General features: G+C 42.7%; 1 protein-coding gene across 1 annotated transcript in view; it reads left to right on the forward strand.

The window, feature by feature from the left end:
- Positions 1 to 11,355, forward strand: part of FAM20C (FAM20C golgi associated secretory pathway kinase) — a gene marked incomplete at its 5' end in the record, with an annotated part of 55,819 nt that extends 44,464 nt beyond the window's left edge. The window contains 5 exons of the mRNA XM_010162984.1: positions 7,526 to 7,706; positions 8,319 to 8,428; positions 9,975 to 10,056; positions 10,155 to 10,214; positions 11,027 to 11,355. Of these exons, the coding sequence (XP_010161286.1) occupies positions 7,526 to 7,706; positions 8,319 to 8,428; positions 9,975 to 10,056; positions 10,155 to 10,214; positions 11,027 to 11,279 (686 nt within the window). The remainder of the gene's footprint in view (positions 1 to 7,525; positions 7,707 to 8,318; positions 8,429 to 9,974; positions 10,057 to 10,154; positions 10,215 to 11,026) is intronic.
- Positions 11,356 to 17,872: the final 6,517 nt, after the last annotated feature.

A 17,872-nucleotide genomic window follows, 5' to 3' on the forward strand; every position in this document is an offset into this window, starting at 1 on the left:
ATGTGTAACACACCCTGCTTCCAGCTCAAATTCTCCGCTGGGCAGAGGCCAGAGTAGAAGTGACCTGATTTGTTCCCAGTCCTCCTTGCTTTGAGGGCTGACCCCAGGAACCAATACCACTATCTTCACTCTTTCATGTCTTCTGGTAGCCCCCGGCAAGGATGGAGCTCCACAGGGTGGGAATTTTACAAACACAGGGTAAAACCATGCTCTGCTCATCAGAATATACATCTGGAAGAGGTAAAGATGGGCAAAGGGTGGAAGAAAGTGGTATAATCTCTGTCTAGCATCTGGGATGCTGAGATGGAGAAGTTAAGGCTCTGAGTTAAGGCACAAAAATAGATGGTTGAGTATGTTCTTAAAGAAGGAATATATAGGGAAATGTTCAATTTAAAGCATGTAGCTATGTTCCAGTGAGCTTAACTCATGTTATTTCAGCTGCATACAAACATGCTTTGCTGGACTCAGGCTGTGGCTTGTGTAACAGCAATCTGGAGCAGAAACCCCCGGAGATCTCTCCCTTGCTCTGTGTGTGATTGGCCAGAAGCTGTTTATCCCAGATCCCTAAAGTCAAGATCCAAAGACTTAATTACAGTTTCTCCCGATGTAACTGTAATTTATTGCTGTTAGCTAGAAACCAGAGCCCTGTCATTGCAGAGCTTTCTCTCTTAAAATGTTTATCACACTTTTGTGATCGCCAATAAAGTCATTACTATGGCTGTTATTTTTAGCTTCATATTTATGTTAGCTCTGCAGGACAGTTGAGCAGGCAGTTATTTATTCCAGTAACTTCACTTGTAAAATACATTACATAATTACAAGAGGTTTCATCTTACCCCATGTTATGAGTGCTCCAATTTTATGTGTAGAGTCATGGTGACAGTGGTGAGAGTACACGGTGACAGTGTTCACCAAACTTGATGTGCAGACATTTCTGCTTGCTCCAGCTAGGCACTTGTGCCTCAGTCCCTTTCTCTCCCTCTCTGTCTCTGTCTGGCTACATTTTTTTTTCCTTGATTTTTTCGTAGGTAAACAATCACACACAAAAGATGGCAAAAAAATCTTGAGACTGTTTATGTGCACAGAGTACTTTGGCCCAATTGAAATATAAGCCATTTTATTCCCATTTTAGCAAGTAAGACATGGATTAGTAGGTTTGCTTGCTTTTTAGTCTTCTCAGGTTATATATCAAAGCTTAGGGGTGAACTTGAGTGATTTCTGAGAATTACAAAACTGTACTCAAGTACTGAGCAGCTTACAGCAGCCAGAGCACAGCAATGCAGAACTAAGACTGCTGGTTCAGATGAAGATCTTTATCTTGTTGTTATGAAATTCCAGACATCCAAGGGATGATCCAAACATAATCCTTTATTCAAATTTATTTAGAGGCCTCAGATAAATTCAATTAAAATATTTGATTAACTATGAATCAGGCTTTTCTGGAGAATAAAATGCTTAAGCAATTAATTTTTCTTCCAATTTTACATTTCCTAAATCAATATATTTTGCTTAAATCATGTTGGTTACTTGTCAGAGTTCTTCCCTACAAGTCCCCAGTTTAATTAGTCGGATTTTCATTAACATATGCCCAACCTCCGTCTTGTATTTCCTACTGACCTTAAGAGGCAGGCATTAATTAATGCTTAATGAAAAAGCAATAAAGGTCCTAAATTGCAAATTTGGAAACATTCACAAACCTAGGCAGCTCAAGTGGCAGATTAAGGGCAGAAAAGGGAAAATAAGAGGGTGCTGGGTTGATCCTGGTGGCCTAGGGAGATGATGGAGAGGGATGAGGGAGCCTGGAGAAGACTGGACGAGGTTGACCTGTCCACTCTGGCAGTGACCAAAGTCACTCGGGTTTGAGGGAGAACTGGTTACAAAGCTGACATTGAGGTGTGCCATATGGATACTTGCCACTTGGGGTGGCTGTGTCTCTGCATCTCCATCCCCAGCGGTGTTCAGTGACAATTGTTATGGGGACACGTTGTGTCTGTTGGCAAGGTATCCCTCTCCATGCACCCATATGCATCTCTTAAAATTAAACAAGCACTAAATGTAATTGATTTTATACAAAGCTCTTCCCCTCAAGCTGGGAGACCACTATTTGCAGTGGAAACCCTCAGGGGGAAATTTTTTATGCTCATCAATACATCCTTGGACCAGTGCAGGGATGTGTCAGAAGAAACCTCACTGTGTTTCCACGCCTGGGCCATCTCACTTGTCCCACAAGGCATGGAAATCAGGGTTTCTTACTGCCAGGGAGCTGCAGGCAGATGTAGCTTCAGAGCATCCTGCAGAGCAGCATCGCTTCTTCTGTTGGAAAGTGGAAATGGCTGTGAGCAGCCTGGTCAGTCAATGCATTAGGCTGCGTTCAGAGAGAAAGCAGATTGCAGAAAAGTGCACTTCCAGGCAGTTTGGACTAAACATGAGAAATGGAATTAGGTCAGTAATTATTTAAATTAATTTTACGTCCTTTGCAGCAGGGCAGACTGCAGTAGCCCTGCTACTCTTACAAATGAATGGTAATTTGCTAGGAAAAAAGAGACATATTAATGATGTCAGCCTTCATTTTGGAAGTAATTGAGGCAGCAGCTTAAAGAAATCAATGTTACACAGCCACTAAGCATTATGTTTTTGTTCATATTAACCAGTTCCAAGGGATTATGGATTTTTTTTTTCCCCTCTCAGCAAACAATAGCAATTCTGAATTAGCTATTATTTTCAGCAGGTAAAAGAAAGATCTTTTCATGCATTGCTTTAGTAAATATTCAAGGTTCTTTCCAGTATTCCAATTGCACAGGTTTGTTAAATGTCCTCTATTAACAGTCATGCAAATCTCAATAAAAGAATTGCTGTGCCAAGCAATTTGCTTTAAGGTATCTCCACTTGTTCCTTTTCTTCCTGAGAAGAATTATTGTTCAGCTATCAGGATGATGCACAGAAAATGTGCAGATGAGTACACAGACACTCTGGTTCTTAATTGTTGTAATTAGTTGGAGTTTCGATCACTAGACCATGATTTTTGCGTGGATTTCATTACGAATTGTATCCATTCATCCTCAGATAATGAAAATCAGACATTTGCAATACAGCTTGGGATTCACTCGCCTCTAGTGCTTTGGGGAAACAATTCTGGTTTTTAATGAAGAAGGAGTTTGTGTGTTGCAAATTTGCAGCATTTGAACGTTTCAGCCTGTATAAACATCCTTCCCTTTCTGGTTTGCCAGTGCTGCTGCTGTTGCCATTCCTACCCACTCGGCAGGAGCCAAATTCCTGGCAATCACTTCTCATGCAGGTGTACTTATGGACAGGGGTCTGTGCAGAAACACCTATATCGTATCGTAAGAGAGAAACATATGGGCTGGGCAATTCTAGTGGGAGGAGCAGGACCACACTCCAATTAGACCTCCTCTCCCCTTTCCCTCTGTTTTTTGCCTTGGAAAGGCCAAACTCTGCTCTTAATGTGGGATTGCCAGTGAAGCACTGAGCTCGTGTCTCAAGCTGGAATTTCACCCTCAGCCTGCTGAGCAGAATGTGGGTCACCTACTTAGGTTTCAAAGAGGCTTGCTGCTGCACCTTGAAGTCTTTAATGAGAACTGTGTTTTTCTATATTGAGAACCGCTTTTTTTCCCTACGTTTTTAAGAAACCTTAAAAATGAATGTTTCCCCAGATAATTCAGGCTGCTTCATCTCTCTGTCTGTACGTAAGAACTCAGGTAGGCATATCAAGATGTCTTTTCTGTATCAATCAAAGCAGTTAATTTCTTTAATGGTAACTTGAGATACAGCATCCTTTCACCTCCACTGCCCCCAGAAATTGGACAGGAGCTTTGAAGAGTAAGAACCGCAGGTCTGAGCCCACAGGGAAGAATAACAGCTGGCAGAAAAAGCTTTGCCATTGAAAGAAATTTCTCACCGAGAAACACACTTGTGGTTTTACCACAAGTTTTCTGTCTTACTGACAGGAGACATCCTGCCATCGCTCGGAGGACTGGACTCCCGTTGCTGACAGGCGATGGGGTCTCCGTAGGAAAATCAATAGCTGGAGGAGCGCAGCAGGAGCAGGGATGAACAGCCTGGCGTGGTGCAGGCAGCACACGTGCTAGCTCTGTCACTTCAGCAGCAAATGCCATCACTGCCACAGCCCCCGAGCTTTCCTGAAGATTTATCTGGATACGAATGTGTGATTACTGTCAAATGATTAGTCCCACTTGCTTTCGTTGACAATACAGAGCAGAGTTTCATTGTTCCCAAAGTTAAATTCAGAAGCAAACTAATAAACACAGTATTTATCTTCCCACTGTGCAAAATGCTGTGTTTAATATAATTCCTTTTTTGAAAGGTCAGATTTACATAGTGAGCAGCAGAGGCTGCGATAGCGTGGGAGAGGCATTGCTGGGCTTTTTGCTCTTTACAAAACAGTGACGGTGGCAGATCACTGAGCATCGGCTTCCCGCTGCCAGGTGGAAGTCAGGTCACAGAAACCCTGGAAGATAAATTGTCTCCGGCGATCAAGATAAATCTGCATAGGTTCCCTCCCTCCGCAGACGAGCAGGTGATGCAGACACAGTTGAGTTGAAGCACAAGCCCCAGTGCAGCTGCAAATGGCTGGAAACATAAACCCTGGCTGCAGCACAGAGGAGAGAGCTGCCTTCCCGCCGGGGCGGCCAGCACCAGGGAAATAAGGGATCTCTTTATATCTCCTAATTCTTCTGTGCTAGCCTGCAGCAAACAGCATCTGTATGACATTTCTTGTAAATCACCCCTTGTGGCAGCCTGGAACCCCTCGAAATACTTTGTCTGCAATAATTTTTTTTAAGGGTATAAATCACCGATGTTTTTCCCCAGTTTTGATGTCTGAGAATATCCCAACCTTCCTAACAGCCCAGTATGATCCTCCTGCTTGCAGACCATCTGCAGCTGGCAGCCGTGCCCACAGGTGCTTGGACAACTCTTTGCTTGCATCCTGAATTATGGAAGAGGTTCACAGGGAGGCATGAAACCCTCATGGGTTTGCCAGAATGATCAAAGGCAAAGCTGAGGCACCTGTGTTTGCCCTGCAAAAGCTATGCCAAGTCCATGCTGCAATAGCATTTTTGAAAAGGAAACTCGTGAGAGGTTATAGACTACAGGGCAGTGCACCCAGGGCTTGTGTCAAGTTGGGTTTGTCTACATGTTGACTTTACACTTGGTTTTAGACTAATGAAATGAGTGAGTCTGAAGGAGGGCCACTGGGATGGTCCTGGAGCTGGTGTACAAGGAGGAGCTGAGGGTGTCAGGTTTGTTTAACCTGGACTAGAGAAGGCAACGCTGGTCTGACTCCGATGTTAGTGTTGTCCTGAAGCATTAGTTTGGACCAGAGGCCTCCAGAGTCTCTTCCAACCCAAGTTTCACTAACCATGATTGCTCTTTTCCCGTGCAATTTATAAAAAGGTTTTCAAAACTTCACTCTCGGAGATATGAGTTATATTACTGAGTTGCTTAAAAGGAAAAATGAGTGGGGTTTCTGTTTAGACATTAATAGTGTGAAGAGTGGTGCCAAGATTTGTGCTGGCGTTCATAGGAAATAGCCAAGCCAAGTGGCTTATTGGCCAAGTACATGGTCACTTCTTAGCTCAGGGAAAGTCTCAAACTACTGTTCCTTTAATTAAAATGCTAAGGCACTAAGTATGCCTTATATGTAAGAAAAAGCTTTTAAAATCATTTTAAAGAAAGCATATTCTGCATGGTAAAACACTTTAAATTACAAAATTAAAATATAGACATGCTGAGTGCTCCCTTCCTTCCTTTTGTAGTTTCTGTTCTTTATTTTCTCTTCCCTGAAGTACTTTCCTTTCAGTAATTGTCAACGAGGTTTTTGACCACAGGGTAGATATTTCTGGACTGAGTCAGGATATATTTAACTGGTATGAGCCAGCCTTGTGAATGTAAATATACAGTTCGGGTTGGAGTTGTTCCTGAGCACAGATAGATGGGTGGCCCTTATGAGTCAGCCACAACAGAGGGTTTCGAGAAGGCTGTGTCCACAGTAAAGTAATCACAACTTAATGGACAAATCTGATGGCCATCAACAAGTGCTTGGAAATGAAGAGCTGAGGCAAACTGTGAAGTAGTAACACACCAGCCTTTCAGTCCAATTAGATGATATAATTCCAAGGTTAGCAGTTGGTCTCAGATAATATGCTTAATTACTACAATCACATTGCTCTTCCACATTCTCCTTCTCCTCCTTCGCCAGTCACAGCTCCTTGCCCTGTTTCTCCCTCCCTACTGTTACCACCATAGCTGTGGGACCAGTATTGCTCCCTGTCCTCCTAACCCGTCATCTCCCTTGCATTGCGCACCAGCAGTGTACCATCTCCACCAAGCGCTTTGCCAGCTGTAGGTTGGGTCTGGACCAGGGGGACATTGTGGTGATGTGCAGGGTGGTGTGCTGCAGGGCATCATGATGATGAAAACCCACCAGCTTACCTTTCTGAGCCGTGTTATCTTCTGTGACAGGCAGAAAACCACCTCCCTCTATTCACCAGTCCTTCCTGCCTCATTTATACTGATTCTGCCCAAAGGGAGAGTAGCTCAGAAACAATATTTGAATTCAGAGGCCTTGTGGGGAATTAGGAAGCAATGTGACTTCTCAGCTTCATGCATTACCATAAGGAAAGGGCACAGTCTTCCTCTAATGACATTTTATGTGCATAAAGCAATGTCAAAAGAGTTGTAGTACACTGAGAAGAAGATCAGTATTTTGCTTCTGTTCTTGTTCATAGTCCAACATTGGTGGGGTTTGGGGATGAGCTGCTGTCTCCTTCCTCCAGTGAATTAACGTGGAAAGAGGGTTCTTGTAAAGAGGCGGGTGTTCCTGTTGGTACAGAAATGGCAGCTTTGAGGAGGTTTTAAGGTAACACATGCTCCAAAACCTGCCGCGGGTTCTTTTTCTGTGGTTGTTGGAGTAACGTGATGTGTGGAGAAAGAAATTTGTGTTTGGGATGTGTGCTGACAGAGTTACATCTGTGCTATTTCCACTTTCCACACACACCCCCACATGAGTCTTCACAGTAAATAATTCTCCTTAGTAAAACTGCCAGCTCTTTTCATACCAGCAAGTAAATGAATGAAATGTTGTCTGTTCTTGAAGAAATGAGCCAAGATTTTGAAAGGTGACTTAATTTTGGGCACGTGCCACTTGTTCAACTGTGGGATTTGGGGTTCCAGCCTGGGGCAACAAATATATCCCAAAGGATGTATAAATCTAGGAAATTAAAGGAGAGGGGAAAAGATTGAAAAAAAAAATTGTTTTTTTGGAATATAAATAGACTGGAGAGAGTCACAGAGAGCTCAGCATAGGGTGTGATGCCAGCCACTGAAATTAGTGTCTTTCTAGTGGTTTCAGTGGAAGAAAACTATGTGTGGTAACGGGGTTTTGGGTCTGAGATTTATTTCTGCTCATACGTACATCAGTGCTTTTATGCATTCTTGAACACTAGTTTAAGGGTAGGTTTTAAAACTCTTTTCCTTTATTTGCCAGCCAACAACATCTGCTTCTATGGGGAATGCTCCTACTACTGCTCAACAGAGCATGCCCTGTGTGGAAAACCAGATCAGATTGAAGGGTCTCTGGCTGCTTTCCTACCTGATTTGTCTTTAGCCAAAAGGAAAACCTGGAGAAACCCTTGGAGACGTTCCTACCACAAGCGCAAGAAAGCAGAGTGAGTAGTGGTGAGCAAAAGGTTCGCCAGCTGCCAAGGGTGGTAGGAAAATAAAACAGTGCTGCAGTCACTGCCCTTGCCTGATCTAAAGCATTGAGGCTTAGGAGAGCATCTGTGTTTCTTCAGCGGGTCCAGCTCCTGGGAAGGGACAGAATTCTTGCACTTGCAAGGAGCTCTGGTTTATGGTCCTCAACCTGAAAGGACCTTCAATGGCGTAATTCCCTCATGGGACAGATACCTCCAGTGGCTTTGACAGGATGCAATGGGACCTATCTGAGCCCTGTCAGAGGGAGAAAGATTCACTGCTATCAGCAGCCCTAAACAAGTCTCAGATGTTTTCATCATATGACAGATGGTGCAGCTGGTCTCCTAAATCTTGAAGCTATTAGCCAGATAGTTTTCCATCTTGTGATTTTCTTCCTTTTTCATCAGTCACAATCTTTATCAGTTGCCTGCATTACTGGAAGCAGCTTGAAGAATTTGCTGCCTCTACCTGACCCTACCCTCAATTGAACGTGATACAACTAGATCTTTGCAAAATAACATTATTTTTTTTTAATACGCAGTAAGCTTTGTATGTCTCTTAAAATATCAAAATATTTGCTTTTCCAGATGGGAAGTTGATCCAGATTATTGTGAAGAGGTTAAACAAACACCCCCGTATGACAGTGGGACCAGAATTCTGGATATAATGGATATGACAGTTTTTGATTTCCTAATGGGTATGTTTCATCTCTTTCAAAAATTAAATGCAACATTTAATTAGAATAAGAACCATTTCTTTCTACACCGCTCTGCATAGCTCAGCAGTTTGCTAAAACATGGTTGAAGCTGCATTTACTGTATGTGCCGTTCTAGATGATTATGAGAAAATGCAGATTTACATGGTTATGTATTCCCATCAGTGCAGATTAAAGGAACAAAGATACTCAGAAATGCAGAGTGATGATGAACACAGGTCAGGCTAGTCTCCTTCACGACAGTTAAGGGCTTCACAATTTGCTTTAGTGAGTGCTTTGCCTTTGTCACGTACAGCTCCTGGATGTGCAGGCAAGGACTGCTCATTATTGGCACATTTTCAGCCTTCAGTAATATTCACTGCTGCTTGCTCTATAAACTGTCAGAGGGGGGAAAAAAAGGTTTTGCTTTGTCACAGAGGCAACTGTGGTATGTATCAGGAAGTTTTTGTAACCTGATCGGAATAAAATAATTATTAGCAAGCAGGTAATAGTGACCTATTCTAAGCCTACTCGGTGGTTAACACTGAGGCATTCTCATATGAAACCTGTTTTGCTGCAGCTGATGTACCTGTAAGGTGCCAACATACATATTTGATCCTCGGACACATGCCAGCATGGACATATATCCTCTGCTGTTGCCACTGCTGAGATTTCTGCAATAGGCTGCAGCAGGAGAGGCCAAATCACAACTCAGGAGCCATATGTGGCATCTATAAGAGGCTCAAGACCTCCATCACGGAGACAAAATTCATAGCTTGACACCAGTATTCTGCACTTAAAAAGCAGGTCACACGTCTGCTTGCTATGGGTGCCCAAAGAGAGCTGTTCAGCTGTACCACTGCAGTGGCGCCCTGATCCGTATGTTAGAGCCATAATATCATTTTGGCTTTCCAGGCAGCCAAAAATTTGGGCAAAATTCCTATTAGAGGAAAAACAAGATGTTGGTCATGGTTCAAAATGTTTAATACAATATTAGCAAAGTCATATGGATTAACATCCCTGCTTGAAGGATGCATTTTCCCCTCACTAAGCTAAGCCTCGCACCCAGCACACGTATCATGGCTGCTTTGCACGCCGCACTGACCCAGGGCTGGAGCAGCAGGGCTCCTTTTCACCAGTGAAGCTCTGCTGGCTTAGGACATAGCTACCTTAGGGATGCCCAGGCTCCCCGAGCAGTAGAGATACCATCATACTTGAGAGGGATTTCCTTGGCTCACCCCAGGAGGAGTTGCTGGAGGGTGGAAAGGTTCGTTTTGTCTCCTGATGGGATTTGTAGAGCTTAAGTTTAAAAGCTACAGAGAGCTTGGAAAGCTCCTGGAGGCAAAACAGCCATCTTCCAGTATTGCAGGCTTTGGGCTTTCTACAGTAGAAGCAAATGAGCTCAGTAGACCCTTTCTCTGCCCTACACAGCTTTTGGGTTTGAGGAGTGCTGGGCTTCTCACTGAGCTGTAGCTTTTGTATTGCCCTGACCTTCAGGCTCAGCAGCCAACCAGAGTGAGGACAGTCTTTTTTTCTCTTTATCCCATAGGCAACATGGATCGACATCACTATGAAACCTTTGAGAAGTTTGGAAATGAAACATTTATTATCCACTTAGATAATGGAAGAGGGTAAATACCTTTAATAATCTTTCTGGGGGAAAAAAAAAAAGAAAAAAGTTAGTCTTTAAAACAGCCTTTGTCATGTTCTTGCTTTTGTCTTTAAATAGGTTTGGAAAATACTCCCATGACGAACTTTCCATATTGGTGCCTTTAAACCAGTGCTGCAGGTGGGTTTCACCTCTGGAGTTGTTTCCCAGTTTATGCACTTGTTTCCACTAAAAGGACTGAGATGTTCAAGTGAATCTTGTACTGCAGACCATGGAGAGGAGGAGATGTTATGGTCCTGCTCAGGGAACCTGACCCATGCTAGCCCTGAGCCTTGGCACTAGCACGTTAGGGGCTTTGTTGAGATCAGGACCTGGCAGGACCGTGGCTGTGAGCTGTTGTGGGAGAGACTTTATTAAGACAAAATACACATCCCATGGAAGTCAAGTAACAAAACTTCCCCCAACTTGTTCAAGTGCTTCACAGAGGCTTCCCACAGTGCCCCTGGCCAGGATTTTCAGAGAGGACAGGTGACATTTAGAGTTTCAGCTGTGCAGGACTGGGACCCTGGGTGAGCTCTGTGTCTGCCAAGGCTGTGGGCATCCCTTCAGGGAAAACCAGCAGGAGCCTCTGCTGCCACTGCCCACACCCCAGCACAATACCACGTGTACCACATGTGTCACTGACAAGATGGACATGACCCCGTGAATGCTGCACCAGATCCAGTTGGTGCCTTATCCACCTGAGGAATGTGAAGACTTGTCTGTGCTTGACCATAGAGCTCTGCTCCAAAACCTCTCCACTAAGGGCTCCCAAAGATTGCTGGCCAGGTGACAATGCCAGCTGCTCCTTAGAACTGTGACAGTTCCTGCTTCTCATTTCAGATCACATAATAAGGTTTTTACACTGTTATTGCTGTAAGCCTCTTAGCCCCATCAGGATCATTAGAGATGAAAATAATGATTTGCCTTTTTTTTTCTCCTTTTTCTCTTAGAATAAGGAAGTCTACCTATCTGCGATTACAGTTGTTAGCCAAGGAGGAATACAAACTCAGTCTCTTGATGAAGGAATCTTTACTAAAAGATAAAATAGCTCCCATTCTCTACCAGCCTCACTTGGAGGCGATGGACAGGCGGCTGCGGATTGTCCTCAAGGCTGTTAGTGACTGTATCGAAAAGGATGGTTATGACAATGTGGTTGAAAATGACTTTAACACTGATGCTAACACTGTTACGACCGAGAGGTAGTGAAATCGCATGACTACGTTTTTACCAGCCAAGTAAAGAAGATTCAAAGAGGAAAAAAAAAAAAAAAAAAAAAAAAGTCTTGCAAAAGACTGTATATGCCACTTTGTGAATTCAGTGAATTCAGAAATGAGATATAATTGTTCCCAAAGTAGGTAAAGTGTAGACTCTGCAAAGGATTAGTTCGTTAAAAAAAATAAGTCTAATGTGATGCTTTTCATTAGTTCCTAAAGAGAAATTATGAAAAGATTCAGAAAATACTCAGATCATTGACAGACAACAGTCTGATAGCAAAACACCTCCTGTCCTTTTTGTATAGAATGGAGGCCTTTACTTAATATTTTGTATTTATATATGGTATATCTATGAAACCCCAGACCTACCTACCAAATTTAACTAAGAGGGACGGCATAGTTTTGTGACTCACACTTTATTTGTGGTGACAGTCCACTTAGTATTTTGTGTTAACCCTTTAAGTGCTCTAATCCACTGTATCTTATTTAAATTGAATGCTTTTTTTTCCCCAGCTACTCAGCATTTAAAGGGTTAAGGCATTACGAACTTTTAAAGGCAAAAAATAATAATTATAATAATAATAATAATAAATACAATGGTTACCGGAAGGGAAATTCACTAATTGTGCATTGATGGGAATACTTGAATGTTGGTTTTACAAAGTGATGTAAAATGACAAGTTGTACTATTTGTCCATAAGGAGGTGGCAGCTCTTATCTTTCTAGACTATCATAGCCGAGCTGCTACTTTTCAACTTTGCTTTTGATAGTTTTGTGTAAATATATACATATATGGGTAAAAAGCTGCTTTCAGCAGCTCTAGGCTTACTTTTGCAGCATTTTTGTGGACTTGTTTGCAACGTGGTAAAAGTGCAATAAAGATATGGCAAAATGTGTAGCCATCGTGTCTAAATGGATTTATTTTTCACTGAAAATGCTGTTCAGAGCAAAGCTGGGCACACCAGCCAAGTATTCCAGAAGTAGTTGTTAAAACTGACGTCTCATTTTGTAGCAACAGGGAATCAAGCAAAAGTAGGGAATTGGTGATTAATGTACATTACAACTCCGATAAGGACCGTGGTGTTGAAAATGGCTAATCTTTCATATGAAAGCATTGTTTTGACTATCACTTCAGCATCCCTTCCTCTTGCAATTATAGCTGTAGAAACAAGCTGTAGAGCAACACCACTAAAAGATTATAGCTTGACACACTGCCCAGAGGATTTAGATACGTCTTTTCCTCTGACTTGGGTATCAAAAGCCCTTGCACAACCCAGAAAAATCTCAACCTAAATTATCTAGAAACATGGTATTCTCAACTCAGTAGTTTTGAATCATTTACAGCTGAGTTAATGTTAATATGTGTGGAGACTTTCAGCCCAAAAGCAAGCTATAAATTGAACAAGTGACTGTATTAGACTTGTGAAAACATGGTGTGGTACAGAAGGAATCCCTCATCGCTCTTTTGGATGGAGAAGTTAATTTATTATGACAATATTAATCACAGCTATAATTCAAAGCTGTCATTTGTTTCATTTTATGTCTTTCTTCTCAAGGATTTATAAACATACTTTAAAAACTTGTAGCCAGATAGACTAAAATGTGGGCATTTCAGCATATTAAAATCATGAATGAGAGAAATGCCTACTATATAGTCTCATTCATGTCTTAGGTTGATATATTATCACTAAAAGACATATGGCTTTTACTGTTTCACTGCTCATTTCAAATTCCCATGACTCTTACACACATGGCATACACAGACAGCAGAGCATCTCAGATTATACACGTGTCCATGAACTTGGAAAATTTCTGTGTTACCCCATGACTTTTTTTCCACTTTCCAAGACCCACCTGTGGTAGCAAGGATGTTCTCTGTAATGCAGCACTTGCACTGCAGCACTCTCTGTTAGCCAAAAAGCCCAAAACTTAGGATTTTAAAAGGTGAAATTATACTATCCTTGTTGTATCCTTAATGCCTGGCTGTGGTTTTCCTGCAGGTGCAGCTTTTTCTCACCTGATTGCACCAGGACAGCAGACTGGGGCTGTAAAATCACCTCCCTGGCTCAGCTCTGCTTTCTCCTTCTGGGGTCAGGTCAGTCAGGGGCTCTGGGTCTGGGTCTGCAACCTGGTTTTCTTTTGGAAAGCAGCACTTGGCGGCCTCTTAGCTCAGGCAGGATCAGATACAGCAAAGGTCTTTGTTCTTCAGAAGCTGGGTTGTAGGTCAGAAGCTCCTGGCAGGGTGGTTCAAGCTGCAAGGTCTCTGCAGAAGGCTGCCTGGTGCTGTTAGGGATAGAAACTCACTGTTATGAACCTGATTCTGAATTTCTATAAGTAGAATTAGTAGTGTTTCTATAGAATAATGGAAGGTTGCTCATCCTTGCAGTATTGTAACCTGCTCTGTAGGGTCTCCAGTTTTTTTTCCTTTCCTGAACTTTGATGCTTCCCCTTGCAAGCTCTGTGCTATGGCTTTCTAGACCTGTAAAAATTCTTATTGCTTCCAGTCCTAAATTAGACAGACAAAAAAGCTGAAGGGGAGGCTTTTCTTTGGGATGAGACATGCAAGCATCTTGGAAGAAGGGAGATATTAGATAAGAAGTTGGGAGAAATTTCCCTTCTTCTGTGTTCTCTGGGGGTGGATTGACCACACCTGATCAGTGCAAGGATAAATCATAGAATCATAGTGGTTGGAAAAGACCTTTAGGATCATCAAGTACAACCATAAACCTAACACTGCCAATTCCATCTTTAAGCCATGTCCCTAAGCACCTCATCTACCTGTCTTTTAAATAGACCGCAGAGTGCTCAGGCAGTGAGTGCCAACAGCTGAGATCAGGCCCTTTGCGTGGCTGGGGAGGCTGAGGACATAGGATTGATTCGGGAGTTATTTCAAGAAGCAGAAGGGCTGATTAATTAAACAAGCTGAGGAGTTGCTTTTTGGTATCTACTAGGAAGCTCTGGTATGTTTGCATTCATGCTGCCAGGTAGCTAGAGCTTGGACTCATGTTAATTTTCTAGGCATTTGGGAAGGGAAAATAATTGTTGCCTTATTCTGATATTTCTTTTCTCTGTGGGCAGGGGTGAGTGGGCACGATAGATGGGAAACTGGAGCGGGGAAGTGAACTTGTAGCTCTGCCTTTCAGCTCTTGGGGCTGACACAGCCTTGAGAATAGATCTATACAGCCCAGGGAGGGGAAAAACTCCACTTTTGGGGTCCATCTGCATTGCCCCAAGACAGAGCTAGCAGCTGGCCTGAATTTCTTCTCCTGAAAACCTCCTGCATTTTTAAGAGCCTTGAGGGAAAGGTGGTTGTTCTCCCAGAGCGAAATGCATCCTTCTACAGGCAGTGAGGGCGTTCTGAGCTGTCTGGGAAGTAGGTACAATTTGAGGGTGCCTTTACACAGGGACAGCTTGTTCTTCAGGGTTCTTGGAAGGCAGACACCATGGGTTTGATGTGCAGAGGTCGTGCACTTTGGCACACACGTGTGACAGCAGATTACCACAGTGTGAGATGATGGCTCTGAAAGGGCTGTCATTGTGCATTAGGTCAGTAATCCATGAACTAAGGAAGATTAGCGTGACATGGTGCAACGTCTCTTTAGGAATCCTACATATCACCAGACAAAAAGATTCTTTCTAAGAAGATAGATAAATGTCAGAATCCAATTGGTTTGTCTCTAAATCTCAAATATGGGTGTAGCAACAGCAGCTAGGGCAATAATGTACCAAGAAATCTGCAGTAGGCTATCAGGGGCATAACATGTTCAGCACAATAAATATAGATAAAAATAGTTTTTATACTTCTGAAAGCACCTAATTACAACTGTATCTGACAGCCTAGAATAGCTGACTGTATTCTCCTGAGTAATTCAGATGAGAGCTTCATTTTGTTTTGCTGTTTTTCTGTTATTTCAGCATCAAAGGAAATTCACACAATTTTTTTTAAAAAGCTCTCATTGTTTGAATTAGATATCACTGTTGTGATCAGCGGTACCGGGCAGAGCCCATGATGTATGTACAAGCTGCAAGCCTGGAGGAGATTGCAATGTAAGCAAGAAGTGTTGCGTAGGAAGAAGGGACCTGGGATTTCAGCCTGACTGTTGCCTTCAGGCACTGAAGTGAAAATGAAGTTGTCTTATGTGGGTGTTGAAGGGAGGAGTGTCCAAAGGGTATTCTGGTTCCTGCTAGTGGGTCTGTACATGGTACCTATAGGTCCAAGGGGGTTGTCCTGCTCTCTTCCATTGCAGCGACTGCATTGTCCCATGTAACACTGTGTCTAGACATTGTCTTTAAGAGCTACTGGAATACATGCTATCTGCTGCTCCATCCTTTTAGAGATATTAAATGCTTTCCATGGTTTTCCATTTATGTAACTTTGATGTAGTTAATGTGAATAAGTAAGAGGATTTTGTGCAGGATGAGGGGAATGCCTGCATTTGTATCCAATCCACTATAAGATTTATGTGCTGGGAAATAAGCTCCTCTCTTTTAAATGACCTTCATGCACTATCAGCCTCTGTCCCCTGTCAGAAGTAGCATGTGTTATGCCTTGAATCTTGCTCAGATGCAGGCCCAAACCCAGCAGCTTGCAGATGGAATTGGCAGCTTGAGCTAAAGCAGAAGATCTCGAAATTGGAGGTGTCAGTTTGGAGCACTCTCCACTTCTATGAATGTGGGAATCTGGGTCACATTGTGCTTTGGCCACGGTGATGAATGACATTAGGAACCCTACATAAATTCCTCTGCCACTTCTTCTGGAGAGGTACTCACTGATTGACAGATGTATGTACAAAACCACCTACATGCTTTAGTTGACCCTGACGTAACTTCAAAATATATCCCAGGGTGACTTAAGATAGATCCTGCCCAAAAGGCAGACAATATAAAATCTCATCCTTCCAACTGCTGGTGCTGTATTAACTCCAGCCATGTGTCACTCCAGAGGGGGTTGCTGGAGTCTGCTGAAATATAGTGATCTCTGTACATCGGCATTGCTTGCTGGAACACCTGGGTGCCTGCAGAACGTGCCATAAATCAAGCAAGGACTACAATCTACATGCTTCTTCTGAATCCTCATGCACAGTTAAATGAAAAATTAAAGTTAAAGCTGTCAGCAAAACGTAAGCAATGCGGCTGAGGAAGCCCAAGTAGGGGGGGAAAAAACCAAACCCAAAATGATAAAGGCAAGTTGATGGTCAAATCCTTCCTTGCAGACACTGATACATGAACCAGGAGCGGCACTTACTGCTCTGATCTCAGGCTGAGCTTTGGAAATGGAGGACAAATCCTCTTCCGAAAGCAAATCAGGCTATCCAAAATTGCAAGCAGCTTTCCTTCTAGCATATCCTCCTTAGTCCTTCACCATAACAATTTGTGTAACCTCTTAGAGTAGCACCAGGAATCTTTGCCACAGGCAGCACTTTGTAGTGATGATAAAAGGCTTTTCCAGTTAGTCCATTGAGTGAAGTTTGCATTGTTTTCCAGACCAAATCAGAACCTTTTTTGCTGATTTTTAAGCAACACCTTCCTAATCAGTGAAGTCAGTATGAGTTTTACAGCTGCAGAGTTTAGGCCCATTATCTTCTTTCACTGCCCCATTTACAGATGAATAGTCTCTCTGACATTCTCATGGCTTTCTTAGCTATCAGCTTAAATAATGTAGTATTGTTATTTATCTTTTCTCTATATTTCTAGCTGTTTGCTTCACTGATTTGCATTGGATTTCCATTTTTAATGGATGCTTTTTTAACCTGAATGAAGTCCAAAATTCCCTAATTATAAGTTGAGGCATCTATAGCCAAGTCTTTGCGTTGTAATTGGAGCTTCATTTAAATGCTGGCAGTGGCCTTTAGACTCAACTGTCTGCAGCAAGTTTTCTTACATTGGTCATGCCTACAGCACCCTCACTTTGTGACACAACTAGTAAACTTCTAGAGGAGTTTGTGTGATAGTTCTAGAGCCCATTCATAAGAGCCTGACCAAGTGCTTTACTCTCATTGTCCGTCTGAGGGATATATCTGAGGACATCTTCTGTGCTATCTGTACCTGCACAGATGAAGACCCTGCCTCTGTATGTGTAGAAAAGCCTTGCTGAACTTTGCTCCTTAAATTCGGTATAGCAAACCCCTTCTTTTCTTCATCAGGAGGGACTGTAAGCGTTGTTGGCACAAACAACCCACTTGTCTGGTGTATGAAAAAAAAATTCTTATTGATTCAGTATGTACAGATCCTCCTGGCTTCCACTGTTATCCTGAAAGTTGCACTGAAACTGGTGTTTTGGTCCTTCAGCATTGCTCTAACACCAAAGTGTTTGGAGGGGATGGTTCTGCTGTGGTAGCTGTTATGCCTTTTTTGCTCCCTGTGTTGGCAAGAGATGAAGTAAAAAAAATTACTAGGAATTCAGCTGAGTCCCCCTGATTCCTTGCTGTCCTAAAGGCTCTTAACAACTGTTAACAGCAGGGTAAGCAAGAGGCTATCTTCAGGTTTGATGCAATAAGTGGAAGGAAGCTCTTCTCTCTGAAGAAGCCAAAATAAGATTAGAGAACCTGTGTCATGACTCAGTGTTTGAATGATAGGTCCAGT

The sequence above is a fragment of the Antrostomus carolinensis genome, unplaced genomic scaffold, assembly GCF_000700745.2.
Source record: "Antrostomus carolinensis isolate BGI_N321 unplaced genomic scaffold, ASM70074v2 scaffold3412, whole genome shotgun sequence".
Classification (NCBI taxonomy): domain Eukaryota; kingdom Metazoa; phylum Chordata; class Aves; order Caprimulgiformes; family Caprimulgidae; genus Antrostomus; species Antrostomus carolinensis.